Source organism: Trachinotus anak, unplaced genomic scaffold (genome assembly GCF_046630095.1).
Source record: "Trachinotus anak isolate AG129_WGS33_773 ecotype Australia unplaced genomic scaffold, CSIRO_AGI_Tana_v1 ptg000045l, whole genome shotgun sequence".
Classification (NCBI taxonomy): Eukaryota; Metazoa; Chordata; class Actinopteri; order Carangiformes; family Carangidae; genus Trachinotus; species Trachinotus anak.
This window is the reverse complement of record NW_027273896.1, coordinates 326,799-345,571: the sequence shown is the minus strand read 5'-3', so window position 1 is coordinate 345,571 and position 18,773 is coordinate 326,799. Positions and strand designations below refer to the sequence as shown.

Sequence of the window (18,773 nt, the reverse complement as noted above, 5' to 3'; positions counted from 1 at the left end):
GACTAAGGAACTGGGTGGGGACATTAGTTGTATATAGAGTGAGCAACAAAACCTAACTGTGGGTCATAATAACATGCTGCACAGACAACCTATGGGCTCTGTGTTTACAGGACAGTCTCATCCATAGACATGATGTCTCTTTTCATTTTTATGCTGATGATACACAATTGTACCTGCCGGTTTGATCTGCTCAGTTCTCTTAATGAATACCTGTGTGAGGTTAAAAACTGGATGTCAAACAGTTTTCAGATCCTTGTTAAAACAAATGCTACCATCTGTTGGTTCCCTGTCAGATCATATCAAGCCTGTTGCAAGGCTCAAAAATCTAGGTTTTGAGCATCAGCACCACAAAACTTGTACCATCATGTTTTTACATTACATTGACTCATGTCTCAGACACTTTTCTCCACAGACCCTGAGGTGGATCAGTTAAGCTTCAGGTCAGTAGACACCTCAGTGTCAGGACTCAGTTCTACATCTGTTTAATCAGTGAAGGAGATCAGGTAAAGAAGTGTGATAATGTGATAATTATCAGAAAACAGAGAAATATAAACTGTTTTATAAATTGTGTTTAATGAATTGTTCCAAATGATATAATGACAGTGTGTGTGGATGTTTGTGTTCTTATTAATACATGTTTCTGTACATGTATCTTTGTCACAGCTGTTTGTGTGATGTGACTGTGAGGAAAACGGCCTCAGTTTTCTGTTTTGATGAGAACTAGTTTGTTTAAAAGCATCAGTTGATAATAATATGCAACAACATTTAAAAACGTGAAAACATAAGATAAACACGGTGCATGATTTCTTTGTGTTCTAAGTCCTGTGAAAAGCAAACAGACACACATGAATCACATCACTGTAGCTACAGTAAATGGCTTTGGCTCCTGAGGCATTTGGCCAGTGTTGGTGCTTCATATAAATCTGGTTTGATTCATATTCTCAAACATATTTAACCAGGTCATTCACATTTCTTAGAAAACATATTTTTGGATTAGAAAACATAACACTGATTACAAACAAAACCAGAGAAGATACAAAAGCTCTCTCTTAGTATCTGCAGTGACGAGCTTTAACTAAATACTGTGATTGTTTCTGTGTCAATGCAGTTCTGTCACTGGACGGGTTCACTTTACAAACTAAGACACGTCACATCAAACATTGTGGTCACACATATTTGGCAGAAACTGAACTTTACTACACTCATGTTCTTAATTCTCTCAATATATTCAAATATCTCCGACATATAAGGCATTGGGAGGCATGTCAGCAAACTACATCAGCTCACTACTGTATGCAACTCACAACCCTCATCATTAACACTGTAACGAGGACGGCTGTAATACAGAACAATGTTAATATAAAGAACACATATCTGAATAATATTTGATGTTGTTACAGCAGAAATTAAAAATGATTGTCTTCATTAAGAGCCTCAAGAGAAAATATGTGATGGATGTTTAATAAATGAGCAGCTGCTACTGAATCACATGGTATAAAATCACTACAGCAGTCACCTGCACCTGGAACAGCTGTTATGGCACCTCTGGACCAGACCCAGTTTATCACCTGACTCAAACCAGAAACAATAAACGGAAGCTCCATGAGTCCATCCTGACAGCAACACGTAGGCAACGCGGACGACAGAGTTAATGAAGAAGAAGAAGAAGAAGAAGAAGAAGATGTAGAAGAAGAAGAGATGCTGATCAGCTGAAGTCTCGGTTGGTGAGGATCATGGGGGCCACCAGGGTCCAGATGTACAGGGTCAAACACACCCAGCTGGAGGTGATCTTCACCCACACTGCAGGCCACTTGCTCGTTATGGTGTAGTCTGCATCAGGGCTGTGAGGAAAACACAACACAGGTGTGTCAGCTGTCATTGTGTTACCAGGTGGAAGAACACCTTCAGAGACAGAGTATGAGGCTTCAGTCCAGGTGTTTAATGGAGGACCTTTTCCACCTGGACCTTGAGATCTGAAGTAACAATGCTACAACAGTCCAGAAGAACATGTGACTGTCACTGCACAGAGAAACCATCACAGCCACAGAAAGTGGGTCAGAGGTAAACATGGTGTGTAATGGTGTAACGGACGCTTCAAACAGAAACAGGTTAAAAAACTTTACATGTTTTCACCCAGATGTTCAGAGGACGTTTGTTTTTCAAACATCACCTAAACAGATGTTTACCGCTGTGACTCCAGTGTAATGGTAACACATCAGACAAACACACTATCCATGCATTTTCTTCCTTTTATCCGGGGTCGGGTCGCAGTGGCAGCAGGCTAAGCAGGAAGTTCCAGAAGTCCCTCTCTCCAGTAACATCCCAAGGCGTCAACAGGCCACATGACATAATATCTCCTATGTATTCTGGGCCCCTTCCAGTTGGGCAAACATCCAAAGGAAGGCACCCAAAGACACTAAAGGTCATGTTAACTTCACACTCACCACCTCTGCTGCAGAGAATCAGAGATGTGAAAACACTATCTGCTGACTGTCCTGAACAGGACCTGAGGATTTTATCAGAGAAAATATACTCAGTGAAAACTTCATGATAATTATTGTAATTATTATTTACGGTTCATCCTCAGTCTGACTTTAATCATTAAATTATTTCACTGTTTTATTTTGGTCATGTGATTTTTATGTGTCACCTTGTTGAATTTCACTTGATGATGTCACTATAACCAACTTTACCTGCAGGTCTCACTCGTCTCTTCTTCTCAGATCATATTAATACTGTATTCATGCTTCTGATGATGATGTTATAACTCATAACGAGCTCGTACCTGGACAGGTGAACCCAGAGAACCAATTGTTCAGGTGATCAGGACAGTGTTAGGTTTAGTTAGAATGCTCTTTGTCCTCTTCTTGTTATTCCTCTTCTTTTTCCTTCTTTTTCTTGTTCTTCTTCTTCTTCTTCTTCTCCTCCACTTTGATGTCAGACTAGAACAGCTGTAGTGTCATTATACTGCCCTCCTCATGGACTTCACCTGCAGAGTAAGAAGGCTGCTGGTGCCACCACTGCCAATGTTGAGAGACAAACCAATAGGACATGCAGTGTTTCCCATGAATCATCTGGTCCGTGGGGGCCCACTGGTCTAACCTGTCCCACACAGATTCATGTTAAAAATATTTTCACTCTTCTCAGACTAACAGAACAGATCTCTAATATGATGTTTAACACTGGTGCTTCATTGTCCACTCAGCCCCTCCCTCGGTGTAATCAACAGGATACCTTGTCTTTGGAACCCTAACCCTTCCTGCAGTACTGTGGAAAAAGGCAGTGACTTGGTTACCACTGGTTCTCGTGGTGTCTCTAAGCCAGCAGGGTGGAGGACTGACCTGTACCAGTTGGTGAGGGTCATCATGATGTAGAGCGAGGCCAGGAAGAGCATGAAGTGGAAGAAGGAGTAGCTGTACTGAACCATGTCCCGCTCGTTGTCCTCCACCCGCCTGGGCCCTGTCGACTCCTCTGATAGGTCGGGGCTGCTGCCTCCCTCGGCCAGAATGGTGGAGTCTCTGGAGGCCATGGTCAGCTTGTTCACCTGACTGGTGCTGGATGAACGAATGCTGCAAGCACAACAGGGACAAACAGACGCCAGTTAGAACAACCACTAATTACAAAGACCGTTGTTCCCTCAGCGTTGTCTTGGAGGACCTGTCTTTCTGGGGAAATAAATTTTTCAGGAACTGAAATCCAGTGTGAAGACGCTCTTGACTGTGGAAACAGCAACTGACCGAATAAAGGCCATATGATATGATCAAAAGCTCCACAACAGATACTAAATGACTGTGAGGAGAGACTGAACTCAGTGCCCATTGTATGATTTACATGCAGATGTTTCTGTACCCTGTAGTTGACAGGACATTTGTGAAGAGGCGGTAACATTCTAATGTTCTAATGTTAGTGTTATATGATGTTATCATGTTATATATTATATTATGTTGTTATGTTATGTAATGTTATATTATGGTCTAATGTTAGACTCCTATATCGATTATATATATTATAAGTGAAGAATATGTCACACTGCTTATTCGCTTATTTTTCATTTAATGATCACGAGGACACAGTAAAAGTAACCACATATGATTTTAGTATAATTTTAGTATGATTTTAAATATAATGTTAATATGATGTTAATCTGATTTTAATATGATTTTAACATATGCTTTTAATGAATACATATGAGTTCATGCATAATTTAACCCAATTACAATATTAGTGTATTTCACCAGACTCGGGGCTGCAGGACTCACACTAAACTGTGGTTTTTCACCAAAAGGCTGCAAATGTCGATGTCATGAAGAATATGTTTATACAATAGCATTGTGTGTGAGTGAGTATTGCAAGGTTATGAGGAACATGTTGGAACAGGATGCTTGCTTATATATTTTGATAACTATATGCTGGGGAGTTGCCGAAGTCTCGACCGGGAGCAGGGTGTTCCAGATAGTGAAGTTAAGGATGTGGGATGGGGTTTTTCTCTAGGTGCGGTGCGGACGTGCCACGGCCAGACTGCGTAGGCAAAGACGAGGACAGAAGTGTGCAAGGGCACGGTCAACTTATAGAGGGGAGACAGCCCTGGGGATGTGGGGGTGTTGTGTCTCTGTCTGTCTCTGTTTCAGGCACAAGTGAAGGAGGTCAAAGGGAGTCAGATAACCGCGAAGGGGCGAGGGCAGGACGGGCAACAGCCAATGAAGAAGAGCTCAACCTACATTCTCTATTTTCTTTGTGTAACAGTAATAAAAACACCGGGCAAGGGGAAGTTAGGAAGTCAGACTTCATGAACTGACACAGCTGCATGTTGTTGTCAGGGAAAGATAGTTTGGACCCGGAGCTCTGTAACGATCCTCTTTTTGTGAAAGCTTGTTTAATAAATTAGTGAAAAGAATTCTGAATTCGTCTCCTGCATTAACTTCATCAAACGAACGCGCGAGTTTACTTGAAACGAGAAAGGACAGTAAACTCAACATAAGATGGTATAATGTTATATAATGTAATGTCTAATGTAATAATCCAACCTTACCCAGGGCAGTGAGCCTACCTGGAGTAGAGGATACACAGGACAAATATGACAAGCCCCACGATGCTCTGGGCGTCCCACCACTGCAGGTATGGGGACGTCAGGACAGGTTCCTCTGTGCCAATGATCACCACAGCTGTCTGGTTCTCCATCTCCAGAGGGGCCAGCGTGGGGGCCGCGATCTGCTGGAAGATACTCAGCAGGCTGGGGTTACATGCTTGGTCTAAGAGGATGGAAAAAAACACAAGCACAGAATACGAATCTTTATCTTAGTGCGTTAGGAGGAATGGAAACAGACGGATTCTGATTTTCATTTACACCTCATGTATTCTTGACTTTCACATGTTCTTACAATCACAAGACATGAGATCCGTGAAAGTAGCTCGAAAATGACACTTAGACCACCTCAGATCAATGGTCATGCATTATGTGTGGATACCTCAGCACATTCTATGGAGGAATCAGTTAACTACAGTGTATGCATCATGCACATATTAAAAGCAGTAAACCACAGTCAAAAGAAGGAGAAAATGAAAAACAGTGCTGTGTGTCTTGTTTAGGTCTCACAGATGGAGGCTGTTTGATGGTTACAGGAAACTGTTTCACAGGTCACAGGTCTGTTTGACAGGAGAACTGGTCTCATTTTAGAACAGAGTCTGGATTTGATTGTGTTTCCCTGTTGAAGTAAGTGGATTATGCCACAGAGCAATATCACTTCTATCTAATGAGTTTTCCAGAACAAGGATGGATGAGAGAGTTTACCCTTGTTTGTTCCTCAGACTGTATCTGGGGGTCGGCCTTTATTTGTTTGTATCAACCAGCCATTATCAGAGAGCTCATACCACTAAGGCTCAGTCCTTACCACTCTATCTGTCTGTCCCTGTGGCCTTAAAAAGGCAAAAACTGCCCAAAGAGATAACTTAACTGACTCCTGGTTTTTATTTGAGGAAATATGATATTTCAACCCACCGGGCTCATTGGTCATGGCTGACCAGGTCAGAAACATGGTGTACAAGGTGATGATGGAGGACTGGAGAAGACCTGACCGTGGCTGAGACTCCTGGAGACACACACAGATACAGCAGTCAGAAATCTCACAGGTTGAACTGAAAGATTAAATCTGCATCATCTCAAAAGAAATCTAACCCACGTCTTGTCTGCATGTAAATATGTCAGCTAAAGTCTGGTCTGAAAGTCTGATCGTTAACACAGGGTGAGAGCAGCTCTACACTGTGTCTTAATGTCCACATCTTCCTCTGGTCTCTGTCCTGTACCTGGACTTTGTGCAGCACAGAGACGACAGAGGCCATGACGCAGAACAACATGTTGAAGCTGATGAAGAACTTGTTAATGAAGCATCCATCAGGCTTGGTGTAGAAGATGAAGAACAGCGCCACGGCAGTGAATGACAGGATGTAGTTGAGGATGGTCACAGCCAGCAGAGCTAAACACAGGAGGCAGAACAGAGACCACTCAGAAACAGGTCTACACCTAGTCCACGTGTCTCACATCTGTACAGATGTTTCCTGTGTGTCTCTTACTTCAGCTCCTGTGTCTGCAGGGTCTCATATCCTTTGTGTTCCTGAGCCACTCACCTGCGTACCAGCCTCTGGAGTTCCCTGTCTCCATCTTCTCTACCCAGGCCTCATTCCAGGAGTGGGCGAAGTCCACCAGCAGCACCAGCTGGATCAGGATGAAGAAGAAGGCTCCACCAGAGCCCACCACGAACCACGCTGCAGCAACACACACACACACAGTTACTCAGCTGTCATATCACAGCTGTGTGTGGCTGTGAGTGAACAGGTTCTTACTGTAGGTAAAAGGCCCGTCTGGAATGTAAAAGGCACCGACTGTGACAGCCACCAACGCAGCAAACTTAAAGAACCAGAACCTGAAAACACATGAGTGACAATTACAAAGAATCCAGACACACACGTGATAAGAAGCTGTTCCACACAGGCTGTTGTTAAGGTTTTTATTTTTTGAGTGTGTGTGAAAGTATTTCCTGACTGTAACACAGGAATCAGACGTTACGAGGTTTAATGTGTGAATGTGTGACATCACTGGTGTGTCAGACTGAGGACTGGTCTGAGTTCACTTACTTCCTCTCTGTTCTACCCACAGAAACATACTGGTTTCCAGTCTGACACTGGAATTCTTTACAACAAGGGGAAATCTACAACCAGCTGACACACAGTGTCTATCAAAGAGCTGACTGATGTTATGTTTGAGTGGGGGGGTCATGCTCCATGTAATGAAGGAGTCTTGAACTTTTGAACACACACGGTTATCATTGACACTGAAGGTAAATGTTCAGTCAGGGGGAAAATGAAAAGCCTGTTCGTATAATGCAAAAAGTAAAATGTTATTAAATAATATGATGCATCAGCTTTGACATAACAAACTACATTTACTAAGACGAAAAGGCAGAGCGTGTGTCACCCACAGATCCTGTAATTTAACAGGTTTCACAGGTGACACTGAAAAAAAACACCTGGCACAACCTGCATCTGTACAACACTGAAGGGATTAATGTGAAAGAGAAAAGGTTTTCTCAGTTAAGGAAACAGAGGAAGAGGTTTATGATTAGTTGATTGGTTAATTAATTAAAAGTTAATCAGCTGACTTGACATAAAGAACTGACCAATTATTTTATATTCATCAGGAAAAACACCAAACTTTTGCTGCACTGCTGATTTATTTTTACTTAAAACTTTCTCAGACATATAGATGTACATGTATAGATACTGAACACAGTGACACATGAACTGACTGTGTCAGTACCTGCATGCACAGTGACAGTAACAGAAGACTGCTACTGTTTCACCTCCTCAATCCTCTTCAAACGCTTTCTTTTCTTTTTGGAAAGTTCATCTGAAGAGGTGAGTAAAAGAGGAAACAGGTAAACATCAGGTCTGTGGTTACTGTTGTTTTAGCTTAAAAGTACAAAAACAACCCTCCATAAGGACACAGCAGGACTTAATCAGGTGTGGGTAAGGATCTGACTGTAGAAGTGAATGAAGAGGCCTGGCGAGTGTTTAAATAGTTCATAATGTTGACCTTCCTGTAAAGACTAGGATTAGTGATCTAACACACGCTCTCTGGTCATGCAGTCAACTTTCTATAATTAGTTCCTTTCACTTAATTGAACTGTGACTGTGGACACTGTTGTTACGCATGATGTGCTGATGTGTTCACTTTAGAATTAATTATTCATTATATATTCTTTCTTTTAATAAGTTTCATTCTGACTTTACAGCAAAATAATAAACATATTAAAAAAAAGTATGAAACAGCTGAGTTTTCTTTTTTCACACCAGGTGACATGAGGGTTGTAACATGTGTTAAACTATATTAAGTCCTGAACTAATCAATAATCAATAATATAATGAACAGGTCAGAATGTGCTGTAGTTGGTGATAATAGAGTCAGCTGTAGTTCATGTGAAGCAGGACAAAGTCCAGCCGCTGAACAACATGTATGAATTATGACAGATGTGTCAGTCCTCTGACGCACTTGTGCACTCACTGTGTCTCTGCAGCTGCCTGCACAGGAAGCTGCAGCTCCTCAGGTGAATGTAGGTGACACACATACACACATAGTGATAGTGATAGTGATGTGTGTGTGTGTGTGTGTGTGTGTGTGTGTTGCTGCAGTCCTTACCCATTGTGGATGGCAGCACGGGGGTCTCTGCTGTTCTTGATGTTTATCATGAGGATGGAGAATCCCAGGAACCACACGCTCATACCGAAGCAGACCCGGTACACGGCCTTGTAGCCCACAAACATCTCACAGTTCATATCAGCCTGCAGGCCGGGGATAGAAGAGCCCGCCCCCTCTTTACAGAAGCCCGGGATCTGCAGCGAATCACAGGAAGTGTCACTCTACAGAGACCAGGACAATCAGGTGGACCTCATATAATGTCAGACTGGGTCAGAATCAACCTGTGACCTGCAGTCACATCCAGAACAGAGCTGCACTGGTCCACACACTGTCATGTGAGTACCAGTACCAGTTTGAGATGATGGAGATCATCCACATACACCCAGTGAAGCTTGCACCTCTGGGTGGTTAATGAGAGTTAGAATGAACAGGCAGCAGCATTAAAGCTGTGGATACAGTACAGCATTAGTTAACATCAGTGAGTCATCACACACAGAGCTCCAGCTTTTACACATTAATACATTCACTCTGTTCCACTCCCATGATGCTCTCCTACCCTCCTGAGCTGCTCGTCCACGCCCGGCGACAGCATGATGCAGGCGACGATGGTCCCCAGCAGCAGGATGGAGGCGTAGATGATCCTGGTCACGGTGGAGTTCCTGCTGCTCGGACAGCAGCTGCACATCAGACACGTCGCACTGCTACACAGGCACGGCACCTGCAGACACACAACCACACACTGCAGTGTCTGAAGGGAGACACATCTGGGGACAACATCGACCTCATGAGGGAATATGTTGATGAAGAATGATGTGACCTGTGGTGGAACACAACCTTTTTTTTTTTTTTTTTTTGCAGATACAAATTCACTCTTGCTGCTTCCAGCTCTTCAACTCCTTTCAGAGCTTCCACTTCGACTGACCCCATCACAGTTCATCACCACAGAACTAAAACTAAAACTTCTCTGTCTCTCAGTTCACACTTGAAGTGGCACTAATTCTATCACTTCAGCTCCGTTTATCACCGACACTTCAACTGATATGTCACCTCCTTCCATGCAGCTGCAGCTTCTGCTAGCAGCTCCATCTTAACTGCTAATTCAGCTACTTTCAATGTTTGCAATTCCGCAGTCGCTTCAGCTACAAGACCATTTAGACTATTTCAAATATTTCAGCTGCATGTTTCCTTCATAAGACTGAGCCTTTTCACAATAAAATACATGTGACAATACAGCAGAGTCACAGCCCTGTGGAAGAATGTCAGGAGCAGTGTAAACTTGTCAGAGTATGAAATCGTTCTCATGTCCTCTCATTAGCAGGAGGTTCAGGATAATGGCTCCTCTCTCTGGGTAAATCTGGTACATCAGATTGGACATGCGAGAAAAGACATTGTGAAACATCATCTGAGAGTCATCTGTCACGGCAACATCAGCTGATGATCAGGCTTCAATCTGTTCTCAGCCCTCTGAGTGTGAGGAAGCTTCATGGTTAGTCTGACCACGGTGACAGAGGTTTAACACTCCCACAGGATGCACAGAGGAAACTAGAACCACCACCTCGTGGTCGTCTGCCTCCGTCACTCAGACTAGTTTTAGATGACATCCTTTTCATCCAGAGTGACATCAAACACAACCCATCTGTGTGAAATTTTGTCAGAATTGTTGTGTGAAGTCTGGAGTACTGACTTTAAAGCCTTATGTGAGGTCACACTGAACTTCACCTTTGACCTCTGGACCACCAAAATCTAATCAGGTCATCCTTGAGTCCAAGTGGACATTTGTGCCAAATTTGAAGACGTTCCCTCCAGGTGTGACTGAGATATCATGTCCCTGAGAATGAGACAGACAACCTGAGAACAGTATGGCTCCGGCTCTGACTGTTGCCGGCGCAGAGACATAAAAACAACAGTGACGACTGACTTTGAACGTGGGAGAGATGTGGGTCAAGCTGAAACTCTTCAGATTCCGGTCAGATGGTAAAACTGTGGAACCTCGAGGTAAGGTTATATAGAAGCTACGTGAGCTAGTGGCAGCTTAGCCTCCTCCTCCATTACAACACTAGCAACCTGTGGGCTAGTGCTGGAAGACATGATGCAGCCAGAACCTGTACGAGTAGTTCTGTCACTCGTCGTATTGGTTTGACCTCTGATGGACATCATGAACACAAACGAATGAACCAATGAGCAGACAGTGGACGGGTGGGACGACGTACTCACTGTAGCTATGGACAAGACGCTCTGAAAATGTGACGCTCTCTGACTACACAATCATTTAACTGACAGAAATGCACAGTGAAGAGACTTTTACTCTATATGTCATTTCTTTGGATCGTCCCATCACACACATCAAACATGCTTCACTGGTGAAAAGGTTCCACTGAGGCTTTATGCATTTACTACTGTTTATTTCTGTGACGGTAAACGAATCCAATGATAAGACCAGAACCAGCAACATGTTCTCACCCTGTCCAGACTGAACCTGGATCCTGCTCAGGGTTCGTGTTTAAAAACTGCTGGACCCTGTGGTGTTGGGGACTACTTTCATCTGAGGATTGATATACATTGGTTCTCTATTGAGTTGGCTGTGTTATGTGAGATTGACTCAAAACTAGTGTGTGTGTGAGTGTGTGTGTGTGTTTGTATAGCACCTTTCAAAAACAACAAGGCTATTTCAGTTGCAGGTAGAGCTGCACAATTAATTGAAATATAAATGAAACCACAGTATGGCAATATTCACATCACACCCAGCTGCAGTTTTCTGATGGGTTTTTTTTTTTTAGACATGGCCTGACTTACAGATCTTATTCTCCAGACGTACAGGAACATGATTGTTTGGTACAAACAAAAATCACATCATCATCTTTTTTTTTTTAATTCCGTGAAATGCAAAAACAACCATTCCACCTGAAAGCGTGACTCATATCACAATCACAATAGGATTTTGTTTTGTTCAGCCCTGGTTCCATCCATGTTGACCTGATATGACAGAAACAGCCGACAGTCTGAAGACAGATAAACAGGATTTAAAGAGGCCTCAGTGCAGCCTGGTGTAAAGCTGCTTGCACCAGATTGTTGGTCCTCTCCATCTCTACAGTGGTGGTGGTAATTATGCTAATGTTGAGCTAAGCTGTAGCAGCAAAAACTAACACAAGAGGAAGAAATTTCCTTTAAATGAATGAACGACTGATCCTGGAACAGGTTGTTAAACTACACTGTAAAACTGAGTCAGAGAAGATAATTAGTGGCCTACATTCAATGAGTTCTCTGCTCAAACAGCCTGTATAATAACACACCATAAACCACTATCTACACTGCTTTAGGGTGTGTGACTGTGTGTGTGTGTGTGTGTGTGTGTGTGTGACAACTGAGTCAAGTCAAGAGATAACGAGGCCCAGAAAACAAGTTAATTCCCCTGCCAGCCAGACAAGGTCGGCTTAGTCCAACCACAGACGAGGCCATGGTGATGTGTGCCAGACCCATGACCAACCAGGCCACGCTTCGGTGTGAACCAGAATAAACCCAGGAAATGTCCTCATTAGTGTAGAAATGACAAAGGCACGGTCTTCATTTAGTGTAATCACCACAGTAGCTCTGACAGTCCTTTAGTGAAGAGCACAGACAGGTGAAAGGCAGTGATGAAATGACTGATCAATTCATTTATTTGATCATTTTCATCATCTATTGATCATTTAATTTATTTATCAAGGAAAAATCCTAAATACTTGTTCACAGCTGAGAAATATTATTTGTTTTCACTGTCTGAAAAATCAATGTAGGTTTAGTATCTAGAATATATGATTTCTGGACAACTTGTGACGAATGCCTGTCATTATTTTTGACATTTATATAAATATTACAGTTGTTAAATTAACAGATAAACAGATAAAATAACAGAGTGAAGTGTTTGTGTTGTGCAGCAGCTGAAGACTTAAATCCTTGTACAACATGTTCTCATTATTCTGACCTTGGTCAGTTTATAGTCATATATCTTCTTCTTCTCCTGCTTTACATTAATACAAACTGTCACCACCATGTGAATTCACTCTGTTGACTGTATTAGTTGTTGTTGGTCTTGAACAACAACACAACAAAGCAGAGTTAATCCAATGAATCCCGTGTAAGCAGATGACTCAGTGTGTTATGATTAACCCTTTGCTTTGCTGGGTTGATCAGGTTAGACCGTTTTTAGCGAAGACTGGTGACGGCTAACATTTAGCGGGTTAGCTCCAGGTGACACTCTAACGGTGCTGTAATAACATCCAACTGCGAGTCCACAGTAATAAGCTTTGTAATGATTAAACAAACATGGGGCAGCTGTCTGAAGCGTCAGGAGGACATGTACTCTGCCCGTGTTTCACAAGTACCTGAAGTTCAGGTGTCATGACTGTACTGAGACAATGTTCACGGTACTCTTGGAAATATACAGGTAATTACTTAGGTGCCGAATTAACCTGTATACATTAATTAAATTAAATCAAATTAAATACATTGTATTCAGTGACAGTGTGGTTAAAACGACAGATATGTGAATGGAGTTTGGCTTGGTTAAGCACAATTCCTTGATTGAATGAATTGAGTTTAACCGAAGTTGAGAGCTGCTCTGTTAACCGCCGTTCATACCGAGGACTGTGACTTAAAACAGCAGATTTTACGGTGGAGTTTGGTGCACAGAGGAGCGGGCCGTACTGTACTGCTCTGTGCTGTGGGGCGATGTCACCTGTTGATCATCAGTCCGTGGTGTTTCCCAACACTTAAACACGGCGTGTGTCAGGAACACGACTCATATCCCACTGTTCTTTATCAGAGCTTACCCAGCTTGCGAAGGAGAAGACCCCCAGAACAGCCCCCATGACTGCCCGGTCTCAGCCCGTGATTCCGTGTTGTTCCGCCCGGTACTTCTGCTCTGACGCTCCAGGCTGGACCTCAGACCCGGTCCCGGTAGATGAACCGTTCCCGCTGAGACGGAGCAGGACATGAACCGCGGCAGCAGCGCGGGTCCTGGGCACTGTTCGGTGAGACGCAGACAGCTCCGCTCCGCTCGCGCTCCGCTCGCGCTCCGCAGCACCTCTGGGTTTCCGCTCAGCGCGCCTGTGAGTGCGTCACGCTGGGTGACGTCACTACGACGGAGTCGCGCCGTGAAGACTGACGGCTCCAAACCATGGATGTATTATAAGAGTTCTTATAATAATAATAATAATAACAATATTATAAGAGTTCTTATAATACAGCCATGCTCCAAACGTGATGAAGGAACAGTTTGCCACCGGTTTTTCAGTGTGAAATGATATCTTTTAAAGATCTTTTGAGGTAGATACCGCTCTACCCCTTTAACCTTAAAGATGATTATTTTTCTTATTAAAGATTATCGGTCACTGTGAGGATCGCGCTCTCTGAATATTGGATTACCTTCATTATTCTAAATGAAAATATTTCTTTTCACAAACAGAAATTTGCCAAATCAATAACAACAACAACAAAAAATAGATAAAATAAGCTTTTGGAAAGTTATGTATTTTTTCCCTGTCCCCTCGGAGTGAATATGTTAATACTGGTGTGTTTATGTTCCCTTGTCCCCTTCATTTCACCTTCTCCTGTGTCATATTCAGGTTATATGTGCTGTTGCTGTTTTACCTGATTTATAGTATACCTCCTTTGGTCAATAAACAATAAACCCTTCATTACAAATTTGCCACAAAAAACAAAAAATACATTTCTAGTGTAATAAATAATTTGATTATTGATAAAAAAAATTAAATCTTTATTTTCATAAATCACCTGTCTAAAGATTTGACCTTTGAAATTGATTCTTATTGTTCAATTCAATTCAATTCAATTCAATTTTATTTGTATAGCGCCAAATCATAATATACATTATCTCAAGGCTCTTTACAGGGTAAGGTCAAGACCTTACTTTGTTACAGAGAAAAACCCAACAGTTCCCACAAAGAGCAAGCGCCAGGGGGGAGGAAAAACTCCCTTTAACAGGAAGAAACCTCCAACAGAACCGGGCTCAGGGTGGGGGGGTCTGCCTCGACCGGTTGGGTTTAGGAGAAGATAGAAAGAGGGGGAGGGGGAGGAGAGGGGAGAGAAGAGAGAGAGAGAGAGAGAGAGAGACCAGGAACAGCTGTGTCGGTAATGGTGTTATCAATAATAATGACAGGTAACAGTGGTTAATAGTAAAGATGAGTAGTGGTGGATCTGGATCCTGCTGCTCCCGAGGCAGAGAGACCTGCAGAATGAGGACAGAGAGAGGGAGAGAGAGAGAGAGAGAGAGAGAGCGCCCAGTGCATCATGGGAATCCCCCAGCAGTCTATCTCTATAGCAGCATAACTAAGGGATGGGTCAGGACATACCCGAGCCAGCCCTAACTATAAGCTTTACTAAACAGGACAGTTTGAAGCCTGATCTTAAAGGTAGAGAGGGGGTCTGCCTCCTGAACCCACACTGGGAGCTGGTTCCACAGGAGAGGAGCCTAATAGCTGAAGGCTCTGCCCCCCATTCTACTCTTACAAACTCTGGGAACCACAAGTTGACCTGCATTTAGAGAGCGAAGTGTCCTATTGGGAAAATAGGGAACTATAAGCTCTCCAAGGTACGATGGTGCCTGACCATGAATGGCTTTGTAGGTGAGGAGGAGGATTTTAAATTCTATCCTGGAGTTTACAGGGAGCCAATGCAGAGAAGCTAACACAGGAGAGATGTGATCTCGTTTCCTAGTTCCTGTCAGTACTCGTGGACCTACCCCAGCGCACCCTGTGTACTGATCCATTTTATCATATACATTTACATACAGTACATTATCATTGACAAATTATTTGAAATTCATTTTAATTTATTTAACTATGTTTTCAATTCCTTAAATATTTAACATTAAAATACTGTAAAATTTAAAAATAATTCTTATGTAGGCTATAGCCTAATGGGCCTACAATTTATGATTATTTTCATTATTGATTCCAGTCAATATAAGTTCAGATTTCAAATAGTGAAGAATCTCATTCAAACATTCATAGAGGCTTTGTTTGTTTTATCCAACCAATGAAAATCTTCACTATGGAGAAGATGGAACCACAGAAACTTCTGGTATATTTATTGATAAATGATTAGAATGAGTACCTGTAAATGATTGTTTCAGCTCCGTAGGTTATGTAGGATGTGGTGGAAATTCAATAAAATTGGTTGAGACCAAGTTGTCTTTTATGAGTTTTATTGAAACCTTTGCAATGGGTTCGATCATTCGACAAGTGTCTGAGCTGAAAGGACCAGAGTAGGAAAGCTCACACAAGTTTAATAGGTAGACCACCTCCCTGTGGTTCACAGGCTGGGCACATCTGCACCCACAGGTGGAGGAGGTGATGAGACCACACAGTACAATCTTTGTTTTCTCACAGCTCAGCTGTGCAAGATCGTTCTCTGCACAACATAGATGCACAACTTAGATACATTTAGTCTCTGCTGTCTGATCTTTCTGTCTATCTTTAGTATCAGTTTGAATTCACAATAGTTTTTCATTTGGGAAACAAGCACACATGACAATACATACGTTTCCATTTAACAGGATGTGATGTAAACCTGTGGGTGAGTAACCTAAACAAATGTGAGAAGTTTTTTGACTGATTCATATTTCTATGGTTTATTTTATTATTCTTGTTTCAGATATGTTAAACTTGCTTCTGTTCTGATGATGTTTGTAATGTTTGACATCTGTCTATCCATCTTATCTTTTGATGTTTTACAGTTGGGAAGCAACTGAAGTTGAAATCTTTGATTGAGAGAATACTGTTTAACAAACTTTATTATTATGATCATTATTATCACTTCTCCTGACTTGATGGTGAACATGAACTGTCGGTGACTTCAGGGGCAGACTATTAAAGGCTGCAGTCAAGTCAGACACAGTCTACTTCCTGTAGTGTGAGTGAGCTCAGTTCACCTGTGCCATAGCAGCAGGTCATTGTGGAGTGTTGTTGTTTTTTTCACTGTATAATGAGGAGTGTAACCCTCAGTATGTGACTTCATGTGACAAATATGCCGTTTTAAAGCCCATTCACTGTTCACTCACCAAACATATGTTCTTCTAACTCATGTTCAGATCAGACACAGATTTACACCAGTCTGAACACATGAAACTAAATCTCAGTCATGTTTTCTGAAAACATGGAGGAGGATGGTTCAGGTGTGTGGGGTTAGAGGTCACACAATGAAGACCCGTCAGAGCAACAAGATATATTTCTTTATGTGTTGTTGAGACCCAAAGACTTACACATACACAAATGTGTTGGTCTGAAAATCAGTGTTATCAGTGCATCCCTAACCAGCCAATGACATCAGGCACATTTAGTCTGACCTTGTCTGACTAAATGCTAAATGCTAACTAATCCACTCTGCTTCTCTGTGCCTGGGTTCAGTGTGTGCTCGGTGTCTGCATTAATTAGACTGAATGGTCTGCTTTGCTCCGCTTGCAGTGAAAATAACAAGAAGTTTTCCAGCTGTAGTTGAGATCAGTGGAGCTGTCATCAGTCCTACCTGTTGCAGGACCTGCTGGTCTGAGGGCTGTGATGTGAAGCAGGTACCACCTCAGCTGTCCTCTGCACCAGTGGAAATTCAGCGTTCACATGGAAACTTATCTCTTCCCAAGCTTTGCATTTTATTTCAGATCTGAGAACAGCACCAAGTTTTCCTTTTATCATATCTTTTCTTTCAAAGACCAACAGGGCGAGTAGCAGCAGCTGGTCTTGTACCCAGTTCAGTTTTCTTGTTTGTTTATCCTTAATGACCTTCATTACTATGAAGCTACTTCAATACTTTTTGCTAATAGGCTGCCAGTTAGCTTCAGTTAGGGAGCCTATGGCAGGTGAATTTTTTTTCCATTTAGTGAATTGAATGCAAGTTTTTATTGTAAATTAATTCTCCCAGGTCGACACGAACCTTATCATACAGATGCATTTCAGAGAATCCACTACTTATGTAAACAGAACGTGATCCGTCATTAATTCATTTTTATTTGTTTGTTTCTGTTTTCTTCATTATTACTGCAGGATGTTGCTCCATTTAGCTAATGCCAACATGCTAAACTGCAGAGACCAACACTGTTAACAGACTGATGTTTGGCAGGTGTAATGTTTATCATGTTGTTTAGATAGTTAACAAGCTAACTCTTGCTAATTAGCACTAAACACAAAGAAGAGCTTCCAGTGATGAGATGTTTTCCAGGTACTTCAGTCATAAATCAGAGCAATGGTAAATTACAACTTTGACCAGATGGTGCTAGATGAAGAGTCAGAGGACCCCCTCAATTATTAGGATCCATCCCCTGTGTAACATGAGTGTCTTTACTAAATTTCATGACAGTAAATAGTTGTTGAGATGTTTTAGTCTGGATCAAAGTGATGGACTGAGCAACTGACATTAACCTCCCTGAGGTCAAAGATGTTCCAGGTGTTACCACCTGCCCTCCTCTCCTGTGGCTGTCTAAATCCCCTTTTTTATCACTGCATGATTTTACCAGGACAAAAGTGTCCAGGCTTCAACTTTCAGGTCTAAAGTCAAATCTTGAAGCTTGAAGACAATTCAAGTCACATCTTCAGTCCCTGTTCACATGACTTCAGTCTGAATATAGTGTGTGATCTGCATCCAGACAAAGGTATAAATGTTTAACTGACCAAACTACTGGGTAAGGTTTAGTCAAAAGTGAAAACACCAGTACTGACTGCACAATAAATACATAAAGTCTGATTCAAAAAAATCAGATTCAACCACTGGGTGGAGACAAATCATTGAAGTAATTCAGACCTGCACGTGTTGGATGGAGAATAAATTATGCTTTTATTTTTGTGTCCTGACTTTGTGTCACATGTCTAATAAATACACAGGATCTGTAATCAAATCTCTAATACAAGGTGAACGCTCAAACAGGAATCTAGACTCAGACTCCAGGTGACTGATGTTACCATTATGTTACAGGTGGACATGCTGCATTATGGGAAGTCTCTGATGATGAATCACTAATAAACTGAGGCCGCAGGTGGATGCTCGTGGGATGGGAGCATCATATCACACATCAACAGTGGCATTTATTATTTTATGA

The 18,773-nt window shown here is 42.1% G+C and overlaps 1 protein-coding gene across 1 annotated transcript; it reads right to left on the bottom strand.

Annotated features, from left to right (window-relative positions):
- Positions 1-553: 553 nt before the first annotated feature.
- LOC139615268 (serine incorporator 1) lies at positions 554-13,789 on the bottom strand. Its single transcript, XM_071473079.1, has 10 exons — positions 13,498-13,789; positions 9,246-9,407; positions 8,690-8,883; positions 6,838-6,917; positions 6,622-6,759; positions 6,301-6,470; positions 5,996-6,086; positions 5,048-5,249; positions 3,342-3,569; positions 554-1,841 (listed from the first exon to the last, which is right to left on the bottom strand). The coding sequence occupies exons 1-10, from the start codon at positions 13,534-13,536 to the stop codon at positions 1,706-1,708; spliced, it is 1,440 nt and encodes a 479-aa protein (XP_071329180.1). The 5' UTR covers positions 13,537-13,789; the 3' UTR covers positions 554-1,705.
- Positions 13,790-18,773: the final 4,984 nt, after the last annotated feature.